This window comes from Malaclemys terrapin, chromosome 7, assembly GCF_027887155.1.
Source record: "Malaclemys terrapin pileata isolate rMalTer1 chromosome 7, rMalTer1.hap1, whole genome shotgun sequence".
NCBI classification, from domain to species: domain Eukaryota; kingdom Metazoa; phylum Chordata; order Testudines; family Emydidae; genus Malaclemys; species Malaclemys terrapin.
Window position 1 is genome coordinate 33537369 of NC_071511.1, and position 25208 is coordinate 33562576.

Consider the following 25208-nt stretch of genomic DNA (forward strand, 5'->3'; position numbering starts at 1 on the left):
CCCCAGGGCCTCTGCCAATCTGCCCTGGAGGAAAATTCCTTCCCGACCCCAAATATGGCAATCAGCTAAACCCTGAGCATGTGGGCAAGACTCACCCGCCAGACACCCAGGAAAGAATTCTCTGTAGTAACTGAGATCCCACCCTATCTAGTGTCCCATCACAGGCCATTGAGCATATTTTACCGCTAATAGTCAAAGATCAATTAATTGCCAAAATTAGGCTATCCCATCATACCATCCCGTCCATAAACTTATCAAGCTCAGTTTTGAAGCCAGATATGTCTTTTGCCTCCACTGCTCCCCTTGAAAGGCTATTCCAGAACTTCACTCCTCTGATGGTTAGAAACCTTCGTCTAATTTCAAGTCTAAACTTCCCGACGGCCAGTTTATATCCATTTGTTCTTGTGTCCACATTGGTACTGAGCTTAAATAATTCCTCTCCCTCCCTGGTATTTATCCCTCTGATATATTTATAGAGAGCAATCATATCTCCCCTCAGCCTTCTTTTGGTTAGGCTAAACAAGCCAAGCTCTTTGAGTCTCCTTTCATAAGACAGGTTTTCCATTCCTCGGATCATTGTAGGAGCCCTTCTCTGTACCTGTTCCAGTTTGAATTCATCCTTCTTAAACATGGAGACCAGAACTGCACACAATATTAGATCACCCAGTCTGCCCTGCTGCACAGCCCAGGCCAGAGAAGCTCACCCAGCTACTACTGCATTGCACCCATCACTTCTGTTTGGCTAAAGCATTTCAGGCCTCAGGAGACTGACCTGTTGTGAGCCCCAGGCCAAAACCAGCAGAGACCCAGGGGCCACGAATGCCCAAGCCCCCTATGATGACAGAGAATGGCTTTGGCAAGGCCCAGATGATCCCCACTGGTGACCCATGCCTGTGCTGCAGGGGAAGGCTATAGGTCCCTGCCAATCAGACTGAGGTGAAATTATTCCTGACCCCAAATCTGGCCATCAGTGACCCTGAGCATGGGAGCAAGACACACCAGTCAGGCAGCTAAGCCAGAGTCTCTGGACCATCTCAGAGCACTGGCCATCCCTACATGTGTCCCATCTTCAGCTATGGCCGATCTCTAATGTGTCAGAGAAAGAAGGAAAAAACACCCAGACATAGCCGGCCAATTGTGAACTGGAGAAAAAATTCCTTCCTGACCCCTACCTGACCAGCTGCAGCCCTGAAGCATGAGATTAGATTATAGTCAATACTGGGGTGTAAGGGTGAATATGTGTATGGCTATATACAGGGATGTGTAATGTATAGGAGGTGTATGGGGTGTGCAGCTAAAAGGCATTTGTATGGAGGTGTATAACATACAGGGATTGGTATAGGGTATACAGTGTATAGGAGTGTGTATAGGGGCTGTTCGGGGTGCATAGTGCATAGGGGTATGTACATAGGATATGTATGGAGTATATAATGTACAGGGGTGTATGGGGGGTGTAGTACAGTGTATAGGAGATATATGGAGTGTGTAGGGTCCATGTATAGGGGTTTATGTGGGGTGCATGATTGTGTAGATGGGTATGCATATAATAGTGTATAAGGGTGTGTATAGGGGCCATAAGGGATATATAGTGTACAGGACTATGTATATGTGGTGTGTATGGAGTGTATGATCTAATGTATAGGGGTGTAGGTGTGTAGAGTATAGGAGTCTATGGAGTGTTTAGTGTATAGGGGTGTGTGTAATGTATAGGAGATATATGGAGTGTATAGTGTTTGGGGTGCATGTATAGGGGTTTATATGGGGGGGTGTTTGCAGATAGTTATGTATAGGGGCTATATGGGATGTAAGAGTAGAGGGGTATATATATGGGGTGTGCATGGAGTGTATTATGTATAAGGATATGTGTGGGGTGTAGGTATAGGGGTGTACAATATATAGGGGTATGTGTAGTGTCCGGGAGATATAGGGAGTATGTAGTGTATAGGGTTTATATAGGGTGTATGTGTATGTGGACGAGGTGCAGTGTAGACGGGTGTCTGGAGTATACGCTACAGGAGTTTGTATCGGGGAAGGGGGTGTAAAGGGGCAGAGCCCAGCCCCGCACTCACCTTCCACTGAGATGTCCTGGATGGCGAAGCGCAGGATAATTGTCCAGATCATCCCCAGAGTCATCTTCAGATTCCCGTCCACAATTTCTGAAGGAGGAGCGAGGGGGAGTCAGAGCGGGGTGGGGCGAGTGACAGAAAGAGATGGGTATCCAGGGGGCAGGGGGAGAAATGGGATGTGTCATGAATATAGGGGGAAGGGTATGCCAGCCCATTCAGTAGCATAAAATCCCTCCTTGGCAGCTATACTGGATTGCCTTACCTGTAAAGGGTTAAGCAGTTCAAATAACCTAGTTGGCACCTGACCAGAAGGATCAATGAGGAAAGAAGATACTTTCAAATCTGGGGGGGAGGATTTGTTTTGTTGTTCTGTGTGTTGTTCCCTCTCCGGATGGAGAGAGAGAAGCCAAACAGGTACAACATGTCCTGAAAAATATACCTGGAATAATCCATCTAAAACCACAGAAACTGTGAGTAAGGCAAGGAAATGCGTTAGGTTATCTCTTGTTTTGGCTTGTGAATTTCCCTATGCTACAGAGGTAGTTTCATTCCTGTTTTTGTAACTGTGAAACTGAGCCCAGAGGTGGAATCCTCTGCATTTTAAATCTTTTTATCACCCTGTAAAGTTACCTTCCATCCGGATTTTGCAGGTGTGATTCTTTTACTTTTTTCTTTATAATAAATGTTCTCCTTTTAAGAACCTGATTGATTTCAGTGTCCTAAAGACAAAGGGTCTGGTTGAGCTCATGTTGCTAAGGCAACTGGTTGGTATTTTATTCTTAAGTCTCCCCAGGAAAGGGGGCGAAGGGGGTTGGAGGGATATTTTTTGGGGGACAGGGATTTCAAGTGCCCCTTCCCTGAATTTTTGTGTAAATCATTTGGTGGTGGCAGCAATATACCATCCAAGGACAAGGAAAGAAATTTGTGCCTTGAAGAAGTTTTAACCTAAGCTGGCAAGAATATAAGCTTAGAGGGTCTTTCATGTGGGTCCCCACATCTGTACCCCAGAGTTCAGAGTGTGTGGGGGGTACCCTGACAGGGTGCATAAAGATAGAGAGATGGGGATGGACGGGCAGGGAGAGGAGAGCATATGGGGGTGGACAGACAGACAGACAAAGTAAACCCAGCCCCAGCCCCCCAGTGTTTGTGCTGCTTGGGGGGCCTGCACATCCCCAGCCCAGGCACCGCTGACAGGCAGCCTCCCCCTCCCTCGAGACAGAGCAGCCCATGGGATTATGAGGGAACATGGCTCAATCTCAACCCAGCCCCCCTGGCCCCGCATGGAGGGTGGTGCCAGTGCCTATGGCCATCGTACCCTCCCAGACATGCACAGCGCCCGCCTACCAGCGCCAGAGCGATGGGGCTGGCATCGCCATGGTAATGGGACATGCAGGAGGAGACTGCGCCAGTGCTGTGGACACTCATCACCCTAGTCAGGACTGCTTCCCCCCCCCGACCCCACTCACCCTCAGCCCCGATGGAGACCAGCTTGACCCCCTTGCTGGAAATGAAGTCCAGGGCCTTGTTGACATTGGCGATCTTGTGGAAACGCATCTTGCCCTTGTCCGGCTTTGGCAACCGCTCACCTGAGGGGTGGGAGGAGAGTCACCAATCGGGGGAGGCACAGAGCCCCCCCCCCACACCCATGCACCTCCCCACTCGCCTGGGGGCAGAGTCAGTGATGGGGTGAGGGGGTCCCCTGCACCTCCCCACTTGACTGAGAGGGAGTCAGCAGTGGGGGTGGGGAAGCAGAAATTTCCCCCCCCACACTCCCACATACCCTCCTCACACACACTCACATCCAGGGGCAGAGTCGGTGACAGACTCGCCCCCAGCTCAGCCACACAAACCAGGCACACCCCACATCGCCAGGCCACAACACACCCCACCACACACACACCCAAGCACTGTGACACAGACAACCCCACATTGCATAATCCCTTCGGGTCCAGAGCCCCCCCCACACACTCTGCAGCTTGGCTACACCCCGGTGACTGCCCCCTCTGGGTCCCCCCAAGTCTCCCTCATCTTCCCACAGATTCTCTCCCACACACTTCCACATGGCTTCTTGCCCCTCGTGGCCACTGAACCCCCACCGGCAGCTCCCCATGGATTCTTGCCCCTCCCCTCATCACCCCCACATGGCCCTCCGTGGATCTGTACCCCTTGGCTCCCCCACCTTACCCGAGATCACCTCCAGCAGCAGCATGAGTTTCAGCCCATTGCGGAAATCCTCCTCAATGTTCTCGATCTGGGTGCCTGCCTTGCGCAGGTGGGAGTTGCACCAGGCCGTGAATGTCTGCAGGAGAAGATGGGGGGGGGTTAGAGAGACCCCCCCACAGCCCTTCCCCCCGGGGAACAGGACAGCGGAACGAGCAGGAGGGACTGGGCTATTCCCACGCCAGCACCAGGGTTGGTGTTGGTAGGGACAGGCTGCCCGCACCTCACATAGCCCTCCATTTAGGGTGACCAGACGTCCCGATAAAATTGGGACTGTCTCGATATTTACTTACAGAGAGCCCTGTGGCACCTTTAAGACTAACAGATGTATTGGAGCATAAGCTTTCGTGGGTGAATGCCCACTTCGTCGGATGCATGGGACATGCATGGGACATGCATCCGACGAAGTGGGTATTCACCCACGAAAGCTTATGCTCCAATACATCTGTTAGTCTTAAAGGTGCCACAGGGCTCTCTGTTGCTTTTTACAGATCCAGACTAACACAGCTACCCCTCCGATACTCGATATTTCGTTGTTTGTCCCACGTCCCAACCGTTGTTTGGTATTGATATTGTCCTGATATTTGCATTCCGTTTCCCCCCCCATGTGTCCCGATATTTTGTTCCTCACTCCACAGCACCCACCTCCCCCCAGGACCATGTCCTGCTCAGCTCCCTGCATCAGCAGGATCAAGGCTCTGCTCGCTGGAGGGGACCCAGCCCAGCTGGGTTCCCAGGGCACTGTGCCAGGCCCTTGGCACAAGGAGCTGATTCTCACCAGAGCCGGGGCCCCCACGAGCCTTACCGCACAAGCCAGGCACAGGCTTGACCCCCACATCGCTGACCTCTGACCCTAACCCCACCCTGGGATGGGCAAGCCCTGCCCCTAACATCAACATCACCAAGCTCTACCCTTAAGCCCACTGCTAACCCTGGCATCACACGGTCCTCTGACCCTAACCCCGGTGAGCCCCACCCCAACACTGGTATTGGCCTGCCCTGCCCCTAACCCTGCTCCCCACCCCAGTCCTGGGGACCCCACACCTAACCTGAGGGCTGGCCAGCCCCACCCCAACGCCCCCTATTGCTGAGCCTTCACCCTCTTCTTTTAACCTACCCTCCCAAACCACATAGACCCTGCACCTGCAATACTCCCAGCTCCTTCACCCTCTTCTTTTAACCTACCCTCCCAAACCACATGGACCCTGCACCTGCAACACTCCCAGCTCCCCTTTAATGCACTGCTGACCCCGGGACTCCCTGAGTTCTGCTAATAACACAAACGCTGCTGGCCCCCACTGCACCCCTCCTGGCTGGCTGCAGGGAAGGGGAGGGGGAGAGAGAGAGAGAGAGTGTGTGTGTGAGAGAGAGAGAAACACTGTTCCCCCTGCTGGTGCGTGCGTGTCCCTGCCCACAACGCCTCCCCATATTTAGCCCCAGCCTGGGAGCCTGGTTGTCTGGGAGTGGGTGCGTGAGTCAGGCCTACAGCAATGCATCGACTCGACTCTGCAGATCTAGATGGCACACGACACCATGCCTGGTGGGGGGCAGGGTGTACCTGGGCATCCCAGAGGGGTGAGCTCATGATTGGCAGGCCGCAGCCAAAGGGCCCCGGCTGGCTGCCACCCCCACTCCTGAGAGGGGACACTGGAAATCCTGGCCCACAGGCCCCCCTCCCCTCCTCAGTGCAGAGTGTTCCTGCTCCCTTTGCCTGCCCGGCCCAGCGTGGGGTTGGGTGGACGGGACACCCCCCACCCTGCAGACAGGATGCAGCCTCATTCCTAACATGACTAAGATAGAACATGGCAGGGGGAGGGAACAGCTGTTCTAGTCCCCCACCTCCAGCCACCCTGAACAGAACAGCTGCTGGGATTCAGCGTCTGGGATTTCCTGGGCAGGGGGATGGGCTAGATGGGACCTGGGTGGCTCTAACCATAGTCCCACTAGCCCTGCCACCCCTCCCACTGCACAGCAGAGTATCACAGAATGCATTGCTGCCCCCCCACTCCATGTGCCCCTCCCACCCCTGGGCACACTAACACTGTTGGGGTCACACCTTCTGGCTTCCCTGGTCCCCTAGGGTGAGCGAGCTCCTTTGGGTTTAAATGGGAGTGGAGATTCCCAGGACTCCGGGAGCTGGGGATTGATGGGAAAGACCAAACAGCAGGAGAGCTGCAATGAAACTACAGGGGTTGGCAGCACCGGGCCTGGGGGTCTGCAGAGCCCCACTGTAAAGCACCTGGTGCACATGCAGGTGACTACATGCGTGCTCGCATACTTCTCTGTGGGGGGGGGGGAGTGGTGATTACAAGGTGTGGCATAAATGGGCTGGGCATTAGAGCAGGTCTATAGCCGAGGATATTTCTCTAGTGTAGGTCTGACTCCATTCGGGGGCACTGTCACTCTCTTTTTACATCCTGGCCCCAATTCTCTCCCTCAGGGGGTCGTGGGGCCCTCTCTCACACACACACAGATCTTATGCAATACAGCAGAGGCGATGATACACTGCCACACACTCACACCTTGTAGCTTTAAGTCCCTATTGGAGAGCTGTGGATGCCCCATGCTGAGGGTCTGCAAGGTTGGGTTGGAAGGAGGTTGGGTGGGTGAGGGGAGGGGGGTTAGGATGCCCCCTGACTGGCTGGATTATCTAGGATCATCCTAATAGTCCCTTGGAATCACCCTCCACCTTGCACTCTATTCCTCGCCCATCCCCCATGAAAACTCTACTCTGCACTGATGCCGCAGAGGACGCCCTGGACCCGTGCTCCCCACCCCATCCCGGCAGCACAACACAACAGCTGAGCAAGAACTATTCCCAGGGGAAAGAAAGGGAAATCCTGAAAATTCCCAGCCAGGAAGAGCACAATGGGAAAGCCTAGCCCACACCCACCACAATCTCCTTAGGATCCCTTTGGGACCTCGCTGAAGCATAAAGAAGGTTTAAAAGATGTAAACTCAGAGAGACTCTATGGCTGATGGGAGAACTTAAAGGTTCGTGGCAACCTAAGGAGATGGACTGAAGGGGGAAGAGTTTCTAGCCGGACTGATTCAAGATCTGTGGCACTTTGGTATCTTTACAGTTATCTGAATGCTCCTAATTGGAACTGACCAACAACATATGGGAGAAGAGCGCTCATTGTTAAAATCACTGCTAGATGACAGTAGCTTCTAGGGGCCTGTCATGTTGGTCGCTGCAGAAACCCACAGCGAGGGACAGTCCCTACCCCAGACAGCTCACAGTCTGAACAGACGACGAGTGGGAGGGGAAAGAGGCACCAAGAAAGGCCAGGACTTGCCCAAGTTCTGCAGCAGAGCTCGGAATAGGACCTAGGAGCACCCCCGGCTCTAGCCCACTAGACCTGGGGACAAAACCCTGCAGTTCTGACTCCCAGCCCAGCATGCTACCTGCAAGCCCCTGTGCCCTGTCGCGAGCTGAGCTCCCTGCCCAGACAGACCCAGCTCTGGAGACCAGGCTGGATGATTTATAAATAGATTCTTCCTGCCTTGTTGCAACATTTTCTCCAGCTCAGCCACAGGGTTATTTTTAGGGGGCCCTAGAATTTCATAGCATCATCCGAATGCCAAGCTGCCACCTCCCGCGCCTGAGCAGGCCCCCAAGGTGTCACCAGGGACGTGCACCCCCCCTTGAGCTCTGCCAGAGGGCTCAGTGGATGACACAGAGATGTGGAGCAGGCGCCTTTTCAGCATCCAGCCCCAAGGCCTGAGCGACAATGAAATCTTAAGGGAGGCAGCATGGACTAATGGCTTATGCATTGCACCTGCCATCAGGACACCTGGCTTCCATTCCCAGCTCGGCTACTGGCCTTGAACAAGCCCTTTCCACTCTCGGTGGCTCCATTTAATAGATTTCAAGGCCAGAAGGGACCATTAGATCACGTAGTCTGCCCTCCTGTGTATCACAGGCCAGAGAATGTCCCCCAGGCACCCCTGCATTGAGCACTGTGAGACTTGTATTTGACTAAAGCATCTTCCAGAAAGGCAGTCAGCCTGGAGCTTAGGGTGACCAGATGTCCCGATTTTATAGGGACAGTCCTGATTTTTGGATCTTTTTCTTATATAGGCTCCTATTACCCCCCCCCGCCACCCCGTCCCGATTTTTCACACTTGCTGTCTGATCTCCCTGCTGGAGCTGGAGAATCCACCCTGCCCTGGGGGGTTTGTTCCACTAGGTTGTCACCGTCCCTGTAAAAAACGGGCCTTATTTCTCATTTGAGGTTGTCTGGCTTTTACTCCAAGCCTAGTACGCCCACATCTTGAATACTGCGTGCAGATGGGGTCACTCCATCTCAAAAAAGATATGTTGGAATTGGAAAAGGTTCAGAAAAGGGCAACAAAAATGATGAGGGGTATGGAACAGCTTCCGTATGAGGAGAGATTAATAAGATTGGGACTTTTCAGCTCGGAAAAGAGACGACTAAGAGGGGATAGGATAGAGGTCTACAAAATCATGACTGACGTGGAGAAAGTAAATAAGGAAGTGTTATTTACTCCTTCTCATAACACAAGAACTAGGGTCACAAAATGAAATTAATAGGCAGCAGGTTTAAAACAAAGGAAAGGACGTATTTCTTCACACAATGCACAGGCAACCTGTGGAACTCTGCCAGAGGATGTTGTGAAGGCCAAGACTATAATAGGGTTCAAAAAATAAGTTCATGAAGGATAGGTCCAACAATGGCTATTAGCCAGGATGGACAGGGATGGTATCCCTAGCATCTGTTTCCAGAAGCTGGGAATGGGCAGCAGGGGATGGATCACTTGATGAGTACCTGTTCTGTTCATTCCCTCTGAAGCACCTAGCACTGGCCACGGTCGGCAGAGAGGCTACTGGGCTAGAAGGACCATTGGTCTGACCCAGTATGGCCGGTCTTATGTTCTTATGGTTCTTGTTCTGCCTGTTTCTGCTAGATTAAAGAGCCCTCTAGTACCCAGGGCTTTCTCCCCACGAAGGTCCTTGTACACCATGATCAATCACCTCTAAATCTGCCTTTGGAGACGCTAAACAGATGGAGCTCTTTCCCGTTCTCATAATCAGGCATTTTCTCCAGCCCTTGAATCGTTTGTTGTGGCTCTTTTCGGCACCCTCTCCAATTTCTCAACATCCAGTCTAAAGTGTGGATCCCAGCGCTATACGCAGTCCCAGTACCAGCCCATCAGTGCCATGTCCTGAGGGAAAATCACCACCCAGCTACTCCCATTTATTCATCCATGGGCCACATTCGCTCTTTTTGGGCAGTCACACTGGGAGCTCATGCTGAGTTGCTGGTCCACTCTGACTCGCTAGGTCTTTTTCAGTCACTGCTTCCCAGGACACTGTCCCTCATTCTGCAGGGGCTGACCTGCCCTCCTTGCCCCCAGGAGTATAACTTTGCATTTGGCTGTATTAAAACACGGGGTCTGAATGGGCCCACTCTACCAAGTGATCAAGGAATGGCCCAACCTGATCACACCATCATCTTTGTGTCATGTGCACACTTCACCAGCAGTAACTTTATATTTACTTCCTGGTCACTGATTAAAATGTTAATCAGCACCTGGCCTGGAACCGATCCCTGCAGGACCCCACTAGACACAGAGCCCTGCCTCTCTGGCTGGAGCTAAATGACTCTCCATTCACAGAGGCCAGCAGCAGACTCATAAGCCCCTGTACAAGGCCCAGCCCTACCAGGGGACTGTGCCAGGTGGGTTTCCTAGACACGAGCTCTCAGTGTAAGGGCTAATGTGATCCCAGGATGTGCAGACCGTGAGTGGGCAGTGCAGGGAGGGGATGGGGCCTCTGTACACAATGTGGCAGAGCCCACAGCCCCACTGTGAAAGCCTGGGGAGGGGCAGAGAGGAGCCACAGGAACGGCCCACAGGCTGGGATCCTGCCACCTGGCCAGACACTAAAGCAGCCCTGCAATTCAGAGGGGGCTGCATCCCAAGCTAGAGCCGTGAACATGGGGACATTTCAGACCTGAGGAGGCTCATGAATCTCACAGACAAAAGCTGAGCAGAGCCAGGAGCCAACGCTGGCCAAACCCACCCTGGGAAGAAGGAGAAATGTTTAGCAGGGATTTCCTAGTGGGGCAGCTCCCCCTGGAATGGGCGCTGAACAAATCCTAACTGGGATCAGCCTCTGGCGTACTAGGCGCTGCACAGACAAGAGACACAACCTGCCTCCAAGAGCTCAGACAAATGGGGGGAGGGCAAACAGCAGCATCCAGAGGGGAGTAACAGCAGCATCAAGAGTAACTTGCCCAAGGTCAAAGGCAAAGGTGGGAATAGAACCCAGGAGTCCTGAGTCCCAGTCCCACCTCCTTCTCAACCACTAGATCCCATGCCCCTCCCAGAGCTAGGGATAGAACCCAGAAGTCCTGGCTCAGAGCCCCTGTGCTCTAACCCCTAGATACCATTCCCCTCCCGGAGGTGGGATTAGAAGCCATGCACCCTGGCTCACACTCCAGCGTCCTAGCCGGGGCTATATCAGCATAGTGAGGTAAGTCGGAGATGTGAACAAAACACCCTGACTGCTGTAGCTCCCAGAGCAGACACAGCTGTGCAGACGAAGGGCATGTGTAGACATAACCCTTCCTTTAGGGAGGGGTTCCTACCCCTTTTGTCGATGTAAGTTGTGTCTACACTACGGGGCCATGCCGGAAAAGTCCCAACAGCCACTGGTCTATGCTGCCTGGCAGGAGGCTGGCCTGGTATGTCTCTGGGGAAGCTGCTTTTGCTCCCAGCCCCTACCCCACCACTCCCCCAGCCACACGCCAGCACTCTGGCTCCCTGCTCACCCAGCAGGCATCTACCTGGGCAGCGGGAGCTGCGGCACAGCTGGATTTCCACTGGCACTGGGAAGCTCTGTCCTGTGCCTGGCAGCGGGCTGGGATCCCCTGGGGCTAATCCTTTGTTATGGCAGGAGTATTCGTGGCTCATTCCCCGCTATTTACAAGGGCTTAAGGGATTTGGCTCCAGCTAACACAATAGTCTGAGGGGCCGTCCTCCCTGTGGGTGCTGGTAAATACGCTGGGAGCTGACACAGCATGGGGGGAGGGGGGAGCTTCCCCACTCCCAGCTTGGCCTGTGCTCATCCACCCACATCTACACACACTGCACCAGCATCTATTCATCTGGCCATCCAGCACCCGCCTCCAGCCATCCAGCCTTCCCTGGGCACCCCTCTCTCCAGCCAGCCTTTCTTCCCTTCTCCCCATTCCAGTCATCTCTCTGTCCATCCATCCCCACACATCCCTTCCCCCATCTTCCCTTCCATTGCGGGGGTCAGGGAGAGCTTTGTTCTCCCGGCATGTCTCCAGTTCCCCACCCTGCCCATCTCTTGGCCAAGGCTGCTCCCTCTGAGATTCACCCAGGCTCTCTGCCCTCTCCAGCTTTTACCCCCCTCCACTAGTCTCGTTCCCCTGATGCTCAGCCACACAGACCTCCCCCCGTCCTGCCGGTTGCTCAAGAAAGTGTATGGCTGCATCTCGGCCTCCTCCAGTTGTGGACCTCCAAGCAGCGAGCACTTGAGCATCCTCAGGGCAGATCCCTCTCTGCTCCTTCCCCAATTCTGGCTGTACCCCACAACTCAGAGATACCCCTTCCATCTCCCAACTGAGACCTTGCATCCAGTCCTGGGGCTGTGCTGTGAAAGACCAGGGAGGAGGGTGCACAGAACCACCTGCCTGCTGGGAACCTGCCTGCTGGCCAGAGACTGAAGCAGCTCCCATGATTCAGCATGATGGGGGATGGGGGGATGTGGATGGACCTTGATCCAGGGCTAGAGGCACCAACATGGGAGATTTCTGATCCATGGGGACTCGAGAATCTCACAGACAAAGGCCTAGCAGGGCCAGTGGCTGGGAGCAGATGCTGGACAAATCCACTCTGGAACGAAGGCAGATGTTTAGCAGGGAGGGGGATTCCCCACTGGGTAGCTTCCCCTTGGATGGGGGGAGGAGATTCCCCAGTCCTTGGGGGCTTTAAATCCAGGCCAGAAGGCTCTAGGCGATGGTCCTGCCACCAGATCTGGGCTGGGGCAGGAATCGGCTCAAGGGAAGGTGCTGCAGGGGGTCAGACTGTGTGAGTCTAAGGGCCCTTAGCATAGACAGGAGCTCCTGTGCCGGAACAGCAGCACATTCCCAGCCCTGCTGCAGTGTGGTCCCTCCGCACATGCCCCAGCCCCTCATGCAGCCGTTTCCACAGCTTACACTGGCCTTGTGCAGGGCAGAGGGAGCACATGAGAACAGGGCATTCTGGGTAGAGTTGGCCTGTGGGCTGGCTGTGTGGGGCTCTGCAGAACATTCGGGGTAGAGCAGGCCTGCGAGCTGGCGGTGGTGCACCTCCGACAGGAATACCAGGAAACCCTTCTCCCAGAAGGACTGCAAGGTGCTCTGCAAACACCTGTCTGTAGATAGCACTAGTCCCATCCTACCGACAGGGAAATCGAGGCAGAGAGACCGGTGCAATGTCACACAGCAAATGTGGAAAGAGAACCCAGTAGTCCTGAATTCCAGCCCCCCATCCCCACTCTAACCATTAGATCCCACATCCCCTCCCAGATCTGAGAACAGAGCCCAGGAGTCCTGGCTCCCAAGCCAGTGCCCTAATCACTGGACCCCTCAGCCCCTGGCACTCACCCTCCCCCCTGTCCCACAAGCACACACACACACAATCCTCTTGAAGCCACTTGCTCTGCCCATGGGAGCAAGTGTGCCCCCCCCCCACCCCCGTCTCTGTAGTTGATTCACGGTCTCTTCCAGACCTCTTTAAATAGCCTCTCCCACAGGAGCCCAACAGCAAGGCCCACCCAGGCTGTGGGGCTGCTGTAGCCCCCACCCCACCCTGCCCCCTTCTCCTAGGCCATAGCCTAATTAAGAGGTGTCCTCTTCCAAAATACCCACATGAGCTCACCCCACCCGGGAAGCAGCGGGGGGCGGACAGAGGGTGGGGGGGGCAGTTTATTATAGAAACCACCTTACAAGGACAGGGCGTCTGGAATAGCAGCAGCCACCTGATCCCCCTTCCCAATCCCCCAAAACACTCGCATCAGCAGGAACAGCTTCCCAAGCACACGAAACTATCCCTGCTCCACTAACAAGGGGGTGAGGGACTCAAAACAGACAATCCCCTGCTCTGATCAAACGCCTATTCTTTGTACTGGGGTAGTGCTGAGGATCCCCCGTTGTGCTAAGCACGGTACAAACACAGAACAGAATGACAGTCCCTGCCCCAAACAGCATACAACTTAATCAGACTCTCTGGGGAAAAAATCAAGACATGCAGATTCCTCCAACAGGTGGCTTGGGGGATGGGGATCCCTGAGGGGGTGTTAGGTTCTCAGATGGAACAATCGGGCAGGTCACCTGTCTGTGTCATGTTGGCACCCTCCCAAGCACTGACACACTGGGGTGTGCACACACACAAACACAGCACTGACACATCAGAGTACACACACACAGACACCCAGAGCACTGATCTGCATAACACTGGTACACCAGGGTACACACACACACACACACACACACACGCACGCACATGCATACCCAAAGCACTGACACACTGGGTTCCACACACACAACTTGTGCACTGGGCCCTTCCCTGCCAACTTAACACAAGAGTCTAACAAAGAGCCGGTGCAAACTCGCACAGGCGTGGCCCACTAGGGTCAGCTCAGGGCCCACCTACCCCAGTATCCTGTCACCCCAATACCCAGCACTAGCTGCTCAGAGGAAGGGGCAAGAGCCCTGCAGTGGTAGGATAACCTGCCCCCAGAGAAAACACCTTCTTGACCCCAATTGCTAAAGTTCAGGGTGTAGCAGTGAGTTCCACAGGCTGACAGGACCGTGTGTCAATGAGACAACAGGTGAGCAGGGACAGGCAAACATCTGTATGGGGAGGGTGGGGAGCGGTGGCCCAAGCGCTCTAGTGTGAGCGAGTGGTACTTGTGGGACTCAGGGCAGCATTGTGCAGGCTGGATAAGGGCTGGCAATACCCAGCCTGCAGCTTGACCTAGACAGCAGCACCATTCGGTGGGGACTTGTGCCAACAGAAAGGGCTGAATTCTGATCTCCAGAGTCACCCCCTGACTGCAACGAGACCAAGGCCGGATTCTGATCTCAGCTTCCCCAGGCCCAATCCAGAGTCAACCAGAGATCCCCAGAATTGCCCTGGTGTAGGGAGGATCAGGTCCTGCCCTGACCCTACATCCTGACTTTTACATTGGAGGCAACTACTTCAAGGAGGGTGGCATTATCTGTGATGTGCCCCTAGCCGGACAGTGCTCCTTGCCAGGAGGGGCAGCCTGGTTGTCCCCTGGACACAGAGGCTCTAATAGCCTTTCCTCACCTGATGTAGCTGTGCCACCTCCCTGGATATAGGGTGCCAGGTTAGAGCCTGGTGTTATTGCCCCACGGGGCACAGGCGGAGAGGATCCCGGGGGGCTGGGGATCAAGATTAGGGCTGGTAGGAGGAAGGAACATCCCACCTTGTGCCATCCCCACCTGCTCAAAGCTCCCTGCAGCAGTGGCAGACCAGGGGAGAAAGACTCCAATGGTTTGGGCAGAACCAAAGGAAGGGGACACGTGGCACCCGCGCCCGACGGAGAACAGCAATGTGCACGCCTGCCATATTGCAGCCCCCTGGGCACACCTCAGCCGAGAGTTCTGTGGTGCTGGGACCAGGGGCTTTGGGTTAGCAGTTTGGGTTGTGCTCTGGCTCTAGGGGTTCCTGGGCCCGATCCACCTGGGCATAAGAACATGGACTTGACAGAGGTTCCTGGGGCAAGGGGCACAGAATTCGCTGGGCCTGCTCCTGCTCCCACTCACGCCAGTGGTACTGCATCAATTGCAAGGGAGACAGCCTGGATGTGTTGCGGGCTGAGATCAGGATCAGGCCCACTGCTCTCTGGGGGTGTCTCACTTTGAGAGTGTGTGTGTGAGAGAGAGAGAATGGGGGGAGCTGTTGTGTATCTGTGTGTGTGTGTGAGTTTGTTGTGGGTCACTGTATGCGGGAGGGTAGTTGTGTGTAGGAGTGGGATTGTTGTAGGTTAGTATATGTAGGGGGTTGTATGTGTGTGAGAGTGGGGTTGTTATGGATCAGTGTATGCAGGGGAGTTGTGTGTGTATGATAATGGAGTTGTGGGTCAGTGTACAGGGGGGTTGTTGTGGGTCAGTGTATGTAGGGGGGTTGTGGTGTGGGGGTGAGAGTGGGGTTGTGGGTCAGTGTGTGCAGGGGGGTTGTTGTGGGTCAGTATGCAGGGGGGTTGTGTGTGGGAGTGGGGTTTTGTGGATGGTCAGTGTTTGCAGGGAGGTTGTGTGTGTGTGAGAATGGGGTTGTTGTGGGTGAGTGTATGCAGGGGGGTTGTTGTGTGTGGGAATGGGGTTGTTGTGTGTCAGTGTTTGCAGGGAGGTTGTGTGTGGGAGTGGGGTTTTTGTGGGTGGTCAGTGTTTGCAGGGGGGTTGTTGTGGGTCAGTGTTTGCAGAGGGTTGTTGTGGGTGTATGAGTGGGGTTGTTGTGGGTCAGTGTATGCAGGGGTGTTGTTGCGTGTGTGTGAGTGGGGTTGTTGTGGGTCAGTGTTTGCAGGGGTTGTTGCAAGGGAGAGTTTGGGTGTGTGGTGTGTATGCGTGAACCAATCGCCCGAGGTTCTCACAGCCACTGCACACACAACATCTCGGCCCAAGCGGGCGAGCATGCCACATACACCTGGAGGAGCCTGGTGCACAGCCTACCCCAAGCCCAGATTGCCCAGATCGCAGCGAGGCAGGTGGATATATTTAGCCCAGCAGGGCTCTTGCATCCCCATCATTCCTGACATAGTTTGGATGCCACAGACTCTGTTCCAGGACACACACGGCCGCCTCCTCGAACTCCCCACTGCTGGCGTCACCCATCTGGGGCTGGGGGCTGGGAAGGGGCATCAAGCCGTATCAGTTACCCTTGCACAGCAGCTGCCTGCTCCAAAGATCACCTCCCCACACCCGCCACTTTGGGGCTTGGCTCCTGACAATCCTACATGGCATGGAGCCCGGCTCTCCAACCTTGTGCACTGCTTGGAGACTGCCCTTGCAGAGATGGGGGCTTCTGCCTGCCCCTGTAACCCGGGACACCTGGGGCTGCCCATTGCAGAGATGGAGCCCTGTGCCCGGCCCCTGTAACTCCAAGCACCTGGCACCGCTCGGAGGCTGCCCTCACAGAGATGAGATCTGGCCTGCACCCACCCGTGTAGCACCAGTCAGTGGCTGCCCCCCGAAAGCCCCAAATCTTTACAGTAATGGCATCCCGTACCTGTCCATCCAGTGCCTAACTTGGCCTCTCTCCTGCTCAGGATCCCCCCCTCCCCTGAGTCCCACCTGACTCTCTCGCTTGCAGAGATGGGGCCCTGGGCCAGCTTCTCACCATAGTGCCTGGCACCTCTCTGAGGTTCCCACCCTGCTGAGTTTCCCCCATGGGCCCTGACTCTCCCCATCAGGCAGACACAGCACCTTGCCCAGTTCTCCAAACCTGGGTACCATGGGAACCCCCCCACAGCAGCTCTCGCAGGCTCCCACCCTGCTTCCCCTGCCCATAACTGTCCCCATAGCCACCCACCTTCCTCTGCTGCTTCTCCCAGGCGGGGTCCAGCAACAGGTCCCGGTCCCAGTCCTCCTCCTGCTGCATGTACTCTTCGGTCATCATGTACGAGTGGTTGTACTGGATATGGCTCTCTACTTGCGTGGTCATTGTGGCTTGTCCTCTTGTCCCTCTCTGCACGTCTGACTGTCCCCTCTTCCCCCTTAGCCTCCGGTTGTCCCTCTCACAGGCCCTCCTCGCTGCTCTGTACTGCCCCTTGCCCAAGGCACCAGCTCCCTTCTCCTGGAGGTCAGATCCCCCTGCCCCTGGTGGCTGGCAGCTTTGCCCTGTCCCGAGCTCCTGGTCAAAAAATACCCACGTGACTGGTCCCCATTAAGTATTATCAGCCTGGGGAAGGGGGATCAGGTTCCACCTTTAAAAGGCCAGGGGGAGGATATAGAGGGGCTGTCCTCACCAACCAGGGAGGATGAGGACAGCTGCTGGCAGGCCACAGACCCGACCCTCCCTCCTTGCAGGCTCTTAAAGGGACCTTGTACCTGGAGGGGAGGGAGGGTGGCTTGCTGGTGGTCTGGGGACAGGAAATGCACAATAAGCCCCAGCGGGAGCTGGGGGCGGCCAGTTCCCAATGAGGAGCAGAGGTGTCAGACCTGGAAAATGCCATTAAGTCATCGGGAGGAACCCAGGGCCAAGGAATGAACTGGGAGCAGGGATAGGATGGCGTCAGCTGCAAAAATCAAAGGGAGGCAGCTTGGCCAGTGATAGAGCCAGGATTCCCGGGTTGCACTCCCAGCTCTGCCAGTGCCCTGTTGTGTGACCTTGACCAAGTTCCATCCCTGCTCAGTGCCTCAGTTTCCCAGCTCTAAAATCAAGGGACTGACACTCCCCCCCCCCCGCACCCCACACAAAGCTCTTGGAGATACTTGCAAGAAGCACAAGTCTAACTACAATTCTGCAAGTCCCCTGCAGGGAAGAACATGTCACTGACCAGTGCCATGCATGGGGGGAGACCTGGGAGGGCAATACCATATCCACCAGCCAGCACCTGGCAGCGAAGCTGTGACCTGGTACCCCACCCCCATCCCAGCAACACATAAACACCCCAGGCACCTGCAGGGGGGCTCAGGTGGGGAGAATGCCCCGGGAAGGGAAAGCTGTAGGGACTAGGGGAGCTGACTTAGAGAACACTAATTCCCCCCAATTCAGCAGCACTGCAGGTCTCAAGTGCCCTCTCCCTGTGATGTAGCTCTGGTTACACCAGGGCTATTATTAGCAGCACAGGCTGGGCTGGGAGCTCCTAGAAGTGGCTAGCGATTGTGGGCCGGAGAGGAAATCTCAAAGGAGGACCCAAATTTCCAGGTACCTGAACCCTCACCTTTTGCAGACCGGGCCCATTTGCCTCCCCAAAAATGGCAGTTCCCCCTCCACCCCAAACACTAATCGCTTGGCTCTGGGATTTCAAGGCACTGTCCAGCACTACCACTGCCTGGCAGCATGTGTCCAACCACAGGGTGTGGCATCCCACAGGACAGCATGTGGAATGGTGGGTGTCTCTGGCCTGCACTTGGCAGGGGAGGGTCTGTACCAAACAAGCAACCCAAAGGAGATACCATGGAATGAACCTCCAGGGCAGGGGCTGGACTGCACCGAGGTGTGGCAGCGGGACAGAGCATGGGCCCGGGAACAAGGGGGTGGGGTGGCCACCTTGAAAAAGGGCAAAGCTCTGCTAATTTCATCTGAGACCTATGGGCATTGTGGGCCCTCAGGCACGGTGACTCCGTTCCCCTCACTGGGCACCATGATTCCCCCGGGCACCATGTCTCCCCCGGGCACGGTGACTCCGTTCCCCTCACTGGGCACCATGATTCCCCCGGGCACCATGTCTCCCCCAGGCACGGTGACCCCGCTCCTCTCACTGGGCACCAGGACTTCCCCGGGCACGGTGACCCTGCTCCCCTCACTGGGCACCATGTCTCCCCCGGGCACGGTGACCCCGCTCCTCTCACTGGGCACCAGGACTTCCCCGGGCACCATGTCTCCCCCAGGCACGGTGACCCCGCTCCTCTCACTGGGCACCAGGACTTCCCCGGGCACCATGTCTCCCCCAGGCACGGTGACCCCGCTCCCCTCACTGGGCACCATGTCTTCCCCGGGCACCATGTCTCCCCTGGGCACGGTGACTCCGCTCCCCTCACTGGGCACCATGTCTCCCCCCTGAGCATCGTGATTGGTCGATCGCGGTTTCTGTCAGAGGGAAGGTTGGGCAAAGGGGCCCCTGATTGGCTGGGCGCGCTGCCGCACCCGAGCTGGAGGCGGAAGCGGAGGCCGAGGAGAGTGAAAGAGAGGCCTCCCTAGAGCCCCGACCCGGGACAGAGACACCCCCCCCCCCCCCCGGGTGCAGAGATCTTGGGGAGGGCACCAGGCCCAGGAGAGACGCCCCCTCCCCTTAGGCCAGGGTGGCAGTGAGCACCCCCGCCCCACCCGGCGGGAGAGGCTGATCTGTGCCCCTGGGAGCGCTCGCGTGGGGCGCCCCCTGGCAGCCATGCAGGCGGGCTGGGGCGGGCGGTGGCAGCGCCTGGATGCCGCGCTGTGCCTGCCCCTGTGTGTGACCGTGGCCCTGATGGGGGCCTTGTGCATAGAGGTGCTCTGCCTGCTTCTCTGGGCTGCGGAGCCCACCCAGCTGCCCCTGGCCCTGCACCTGCCCCTCCTGCTCTTCCTCCTGGCCAACGTGCTGGGCAACATGGGCCTCTTCGTCACCACCAGCCCAAGCATCAAAGGTGTCATGCTGTCCGAAAGCTCCGTGGGACAGGGCTGGGAGTGAGTATGGCTGGGCTAGAGGGAGGCAGAGGGCTCTCCCACAGCCCAGAGGCACCTTCATCTCAGGGCCAGGTAAGGGATCCCTATGTAAACAGCCCTGGTACCCCACTCCAGAGGTGGCTGCATCTCTGTGCCAGGTGAGAGATGGGATCCCTGTATAAACAGCCCCACTCCCCTCTACCGCCATGGCGGCTTTATCTTTGTGCCGGGCGAGGGATGGGATCCCTGTGTAAACAGTACCTGCGCCCCACCTGAGGCAGCTGCAGCTCAGCACCGGGCAAACTTTAGGTTGGTGCTAGAGCACTGTCAGATGCTGCCATTCGCTGAGTTTGTGAGAGAGCTCTTCTACAAGATGGGGCATGGCAGTGGCCTGGGATTGGGATGGGGACAGTTGCCCATTGTCCTTTGCTGGGGACTCCCTGCCCAGGACTGCCTGCTTTTGGGGCTGCCATTCTATTTCCGGCCCTAGGGAAAGCACAATATGATGTGCTATTGGAATGCTGGGGGGAGGGAGGGGGGGAGAGACAGAGAAACGCTGCATCACCCCCCTGATTCCCTTCCAGGTACTGCTACACCTGCCAGTCCCATGTCCCCCCCCGCTGTCTCCACTGCTACACCTGCAATGTGTGCATGCTGCGCCGGGACCACCACTGTGTGCTGCTGGGCCAGTGTGTGGGCTACCATAACTACCGTTACTTCCTGTGCCTCCTGCTGCACGGCTGGGTGGCCCTGCTCTACGCCAGCCTGCTCAACGCTGACATCTTCATGGGCCTCCTGCACGAGGGAGTCACCCTGCACAGCATCGTCCTCCTCCTTATGCCGTGGCTCATGCTACTGACGGGTACAGCCATGGCAGGACCTGCCGGGAGGGGCCCATCCACATGTGGGGACTGAGCACCACTGGTTTCCCTGGGACCAAGCTGTTCTCAACTGGTTTTATTTAAAAAAAACCCGAGGAAATACCTAGATAAAAAAACTTTGTGAGTTGCAGCCGAGCCTCGGGAACATCAGATCAAAATTTGGTGATTTTGGGCATCAGCCAGAAGCTCCATAAAGGGCCCTGATTTTATATATTGCTGATCCTCTACCCTCTGAAAAATAGAGCCTTTTAGGACATCTCCTTGGAAACTGAGAAAGCCCTAAATCACATGTTGCTTTTGCAGATTGTGGCTTGAGTGTGCACCTCGGGGGCTCTTCCAGCATAGGCAGCTCCTTAGAAACCCCACAACCCATTCCCCTGTCACCTGAGCCACCAAGCCCTCCCTCAGTCCCTACTCCAGAGGCCACTGTGATATCCCGGTATAAACAGTCCCTGTGCCCTACCCCAGAGGCAGGCGCATGTCAGTGGAACAGGGAGCAGAGCAGGGTTAATGGGAACATGCCAATACCTGGTTGTGACTGGGGGATGCTAGGTGCACCCTTGGGGAATGCCTGGCTCCTAGCACTGACTGCACCCCCTTGTGTTTCCCCAGGCCAGGTGAACACCTCGACTTTCATCTATGCTTTCATGGCTGACACCTGCGTGGTCAGTTTCCTGTTCTGCTCCGGCTTCCTGTTCTTACATGTGCTGCTAAGCCTGCGTGGCCAGACGACCAGGGAGTGGTTTGGGAAGAGCCGCTGCTATGACCTGGGCTGGCGTCGCAACCTGCAGGAGGCATTGGGGGACAGGTGGCACCTCGTCTGGCTGTGCCCTCTCCTGGCCTCCCCCCTTCCTGGGAATGGCCTGGCCTTCGAGAGCAGAGCTCTCCGCACTGAGCCCTCCACCAAGGCAGTCATTTTCTGAAGGTGGGTTCAGGAGCCACTCCCAATGCTGAGGGGGTAGGATGTGCCACGGTCCCAGCCACTTTGCCAACACCAGCTGACTGGCATAATGGGTAGGGCACTGGGGTGCAGGACTTCTGGTTTCTGTTCCCAGCTCTGCTGCTGACCTTGTACAAGAAGAGAGTCTCTAAATACAGCATAAATAAGAGTAAGACTAAGGAAAGTGTAGGAGATGGGGAAGGAGAGCATATAATGGAGGAGAGAGAGAGAAGGTTGAAGTGTTTAATGCCTTTTTTGCTTCAGTCTTCACTAAAAAGGTTAATTGGGAGCAGATGCTTAACAATTACTATTAGCATGGGGGAAGGATCTCAGACCAGATTAGGGAAAGAACAGATTAAAGGAGATGGGGGGACGGGAACAATCTTCATATATGTTAAGGGTTGTTGTAAAGAGGCCAATGTTCTCCATGTCCACCGAAGGTAGGACAGACAGTCATGGGCTTAATCTGCAGCAAGAGAGATTTAGGTTATAGTAGGAAAAACTTCCTAACTATAATGGTAGTTAAGCTCTGGAACAGGCTTCCAGGGGAGGTTGTGGAATCCCCATCAGTGGAGGTTTTTAAGGACATGTTGGACAAACACCTGTCAGGGATGGCCTAGGTTTTACTTGGTTCTGCTTCAGTGAAGGGAGGTGGACTTGATGGCCTCTTGAGGTGCCTTCCAGCCCTGCAGTTCCATGATTTTATAGTATTTAGATAAGTTCACGTTGGCAGGGCCTGATGAAAATTGCCCGATGGTACTTAAGGAACTAGCCAAAGCAATCTCAGAACCATTATGGTGAGGTCCCAGGGGACTGGAAAAGGGTAACATAGTATCTGTCTTTAAAAACGGGGGAGGGGGGAGTAGGACCTGGGAATGTATAGACCAGTCTGCCTAACTACAATACAGGAAAGATACTGGAACAAATGATTAAACAACCAGTTTGTAAGCACCTAGAAGAAACTAGGGTTATAAGAAATAGCCGCACGGGTTTGTCAAGAACCAATCATACCAAACCAATCTAATTTCCTTCTTTGACAGGGTTACTGGCCTAGTGGATAAAGGGGAAGCAGTGGACATGATTTCTGGACTTTAGTAAAGCTTTTGACACAGTCCCACAGGACAGTCTCTTAAGTAAACTAGGGAAATGTCGTCTAGATGAAATTGCTATAAAATGGCTGCCCAACTGGTTGAAAGACCATCCTCAAGGAGTAGTTCTCAATGGTTCGCTGTCAAACTGGGAGGATGTATTCAGTGGGGTCCTGCAGGGGTCTGTCCTGGATCTGGGACTATTCAGTAATTTCACTAATGCCTTGGATGATGGAGTGAAGAGTATGCTTATAACATTTGCAGATGATGCCCAGCTGGGAGGGGCTGCCAGCTCTTTGGTGCATGGAATTAGAATGAAAAATGATGGTGATAAACTGGAGAACTGATCTGAAATCAGCAAGGTGAAAGTCAGTTCAGACAAGTGCAAAGTACTCCATTTAGGAAAGAAAAATGAAATGCACAACTATCAAATGGGGACGTATTGGGTAGGCAGTCGGCTTGCAGAAAAGGATCTGGGGGGTAGTGGATCACAAATTGAACATGAGCCAAGAGCATGATGCTGTTGTGAAAAGGGCAAATGTCATGCTGGGCTCTGTCAGCAGGAGGGGGCGGATGGAAGACACAGGAGGTAATTGCTGTGCTCTGCTCAGCACTGTTGAGGCCTCAGCTGGAGTGCTGGGTCCCGTTTTCTGTCCCACACTTTAGGAAAGCTCTGAACAAACAGGAGAGTCCATAGGAGAGCAAGGATTTGTGAGGAATGGTTGAAAGAATTGGGCATGTTTAGGCGAGAGAACTGAAGGCTGAAGGGGGACATAAGTCTTCAAATATGTAAAAGGTTGTACTAAAGAGGATGGTGAGCAATTGTTCTCCATGCCCACCTAGGGTAGAACAAGAAATAAATGACTTAATTCACAGCAAGGGAGATTTAGGTGGCTATCCGGAAAAACTTTGTAACTCTCAGGTGGTTAAGCACTGGAACAGATCACCCAGGGAGGATGTGGAATCTCCGTCACTGGAGGTTTCAAGAACAAGTTAGACACACACCTGTCAGGGATGGGCTAGATCTATGTAACGCTGCCATAGCGTGGGGCTATGGATTAGATGGCCTCCTGAGGTCCTTTCCAGCCCTACAATTCTATCATTCTACATCCTTTCCCTGCTCTGTGCCTCAGTTTCCCCATCTGTAAATGGGAATGATCCCTCACTAGATGAATTCACTAATGAGGTAAGGGTCAGCAGCTGGTGGGCTGAGGGACAGACCGGCACTCGGACAGAGAGAAAGCCTAGCTCAAGACACTGCTGTTCTATTGGTATTACAGTAGCACCTAAAAGCCTTGCCCCCCACAAGATCAGGTGCAGCACAGACACAGTGGGAGACAGGCCCTGCCCCAAGAGCTCTCAGTCTGAACAGACAAAGGACGGAAAGGAAACAGGCACCAAGAGAGGGAAGGGACTCCCCCAAAGTCACTGGAGAGTCAGCGGCAGAGCCAGGGACAGAACAGAACCCAGGAGTCCTGGTTCCCATACCTCCCTCCTCCCCTGCCACTCTAACCACTAGACCCATCTCCCCTCCCAGAGCTGGGGATGGAACCTAGGAGTCCTGTTTCCGAGCCCCCACACTGTAACCCACTGGCCTATCACCCTGCTTCATAATCAGTTCATCCCAAGCTTAGGCTGCTCTGCTCCAGTTATTGCTGGTTGTGGAGCTGGCAACCTCAGGCCTGTGGGAGGGGGAGTGAATTTATGCTGGCCAGTCTGTGGCTGAGATCCAGGGATCATCCCCCACCCTCTCTCGTCCCTGTCAGGCATTGAGAGGGGCCAGAGATGGGGGACACAAAACTGTTCTGGGTTTGTCCCATGGGAGGCCTGGCCCATGATGGCCCAGGTCAGCTCTGATCCCTCCCTCTCTGATTGCAGGTCTCCTTCTGGATGGCGCTACAGTACTGCAGTGGGGCTGGCACTGGCTTTGCCTCTCCCCGGAGGGGGAGCGCTGCCGAGGGGCAAGTGTCAAGCTGTGTCCACTGCTCTGCCCCATGGGTTACTGGCACCCCCATCTGACCTGGGTCCTGACACTGCCCGGTGGGTGATTGAGCCAATCTGCACTGGACTCTGCAGTTGTTGGGACTGTTGCGCCAGGCACCGGACAGACTCCAACTGAGATTGGGGGGCCCTGTTGCACTGGGCATAGTGCAGCCCGTGAGCAAGATCAAAGACCCCTGTTGGTCCAGGTGCAGCTCAAATACAGAATGAGAAACAGTCCCTGCCCTGAAGACCTCACAGTCGTAACAGACCCAAGGTGGGAGGGTAAACAGGCACCCAGAGGAAAAGGGACTGCCCAGCTCAGGGAATAGAGCCCAGGAGTCCTGGCTCCCAGTCCAGTGCCCTCCTGACTGCACTAACCTTTTGTGGTTCCCAGTTCTGCTCCATTTAAAGCACTAGCAGCACAAGACCACCCTTCTGCGAGCCCAGGGCTAAAACTGCTTGTCTTCTGTGTTTGCACAGCTCTCCCATGGCTGGCCCAGCCCAGCAGGACAGCCCACCCCCCAGAGGCTGGAGTCATTGCCTTACCCAGCCACTCTCCCGGGGGGGCCCTTTCCTCTGGCACCATCCCTACTGCTCTCCAATAAAGGCTCCAAGCCCCAGGTGCATGGTGCCTGAAGATTGATTTGTCGGATTCTGGAGGGGC

The 25208-nt window shown here is 55.2% G+C and overlaps 2 protein-coding genes across 3 annotated transcripts in view; one reads left to right on the forward strand and one right to left on the reverse strand.

The window, feature by feature from the left end:
* The window catches only part of ACTN3 (actinin alpha 3), a 31337-nt gene extending 14114 nt beyond the window's left edge, over positions 1-17223 (reverse strand). Inside the window, exons 1-4 of the mRNA XM_054035139.1 lie at positions 16878-17223; positions 4251-4365; positions 3533-3652; positions 2070-2156 (exon numbers count right to left, since the gene is read on the reverse strand). Of these exons, the coding sequence (XP_053891114.1) occupies positions 2070-2156; positions 3533-3652; positions 4251-4365; positions 16878-17009 (454 nt within the window). The 5' untranslated portion in view covers positions 17010-17223. The remainder of the gene's footprint in view (positions 1-2069; positions 2157-3532; positions 3653-4250; positions 4366-16877) is intronic.
* A 1970-nt stretch (positions 17224-19193) lies between these two features.
* Positions 19194-25164, forward strand: ZDHHC24 (zinc finger DHHC-type containing 24). Of its 2 annotated transcripts, none has more exons than XM_054035155.1 (4): positions 19194-19673; positions 20237-20514; positions 21146-21458; positions 22514-22590. In XM_054035155.1, exons 1-3 carry the CDS (start codon positions 19399-19401, stop codon positions 21454-21456), a joined length of 864 nt encoding a protein of 287 aa, XP_053891130.1. In that variant the 5' UTR covers positions 19194-19398; the 3' UTR covers positions 21457-21458; positions 22514-22590. The 2 variants fall into 2 exon arrangements, with proteins under 2 accessions (XP_053891130.1, XP_053891129.1); XM_054035154.1 differs by lacking the exon at positions 22514-22590 and adding an exon at positions 24440-25164 and having other exon boundaries at positions 19197-19673.
* The last annotated feature ends 44 nt before the right edge of the window (positions 25165-25208 follow it).

Excerpts from the sequence above, each read along its gene's own strand:
- ZDHHC24 (XM_054035155.1), top strand. The coding sequence starts at position 19,399 with ATGCAGGCGGGCTGGGGCGGGCGGTGGCAGCGCCTGGATGCCGCGCTG. Across the intron at positions 19,674-20,236 it reads TCCGTGGGACAGGGCTGGGA|GTACTGCTACACCTGCCAGT; the intron begins GTGAGTATGGCT and ends ATTCCCTTCCAG. Across the intron at positions 20,515-21,145 it reads GTGGCTCATGCTACTGACGG|GCCAGGTGAACACCTCGACT; the intron begins GTACAGCCATGG and ends GTGTTTCCCCAG.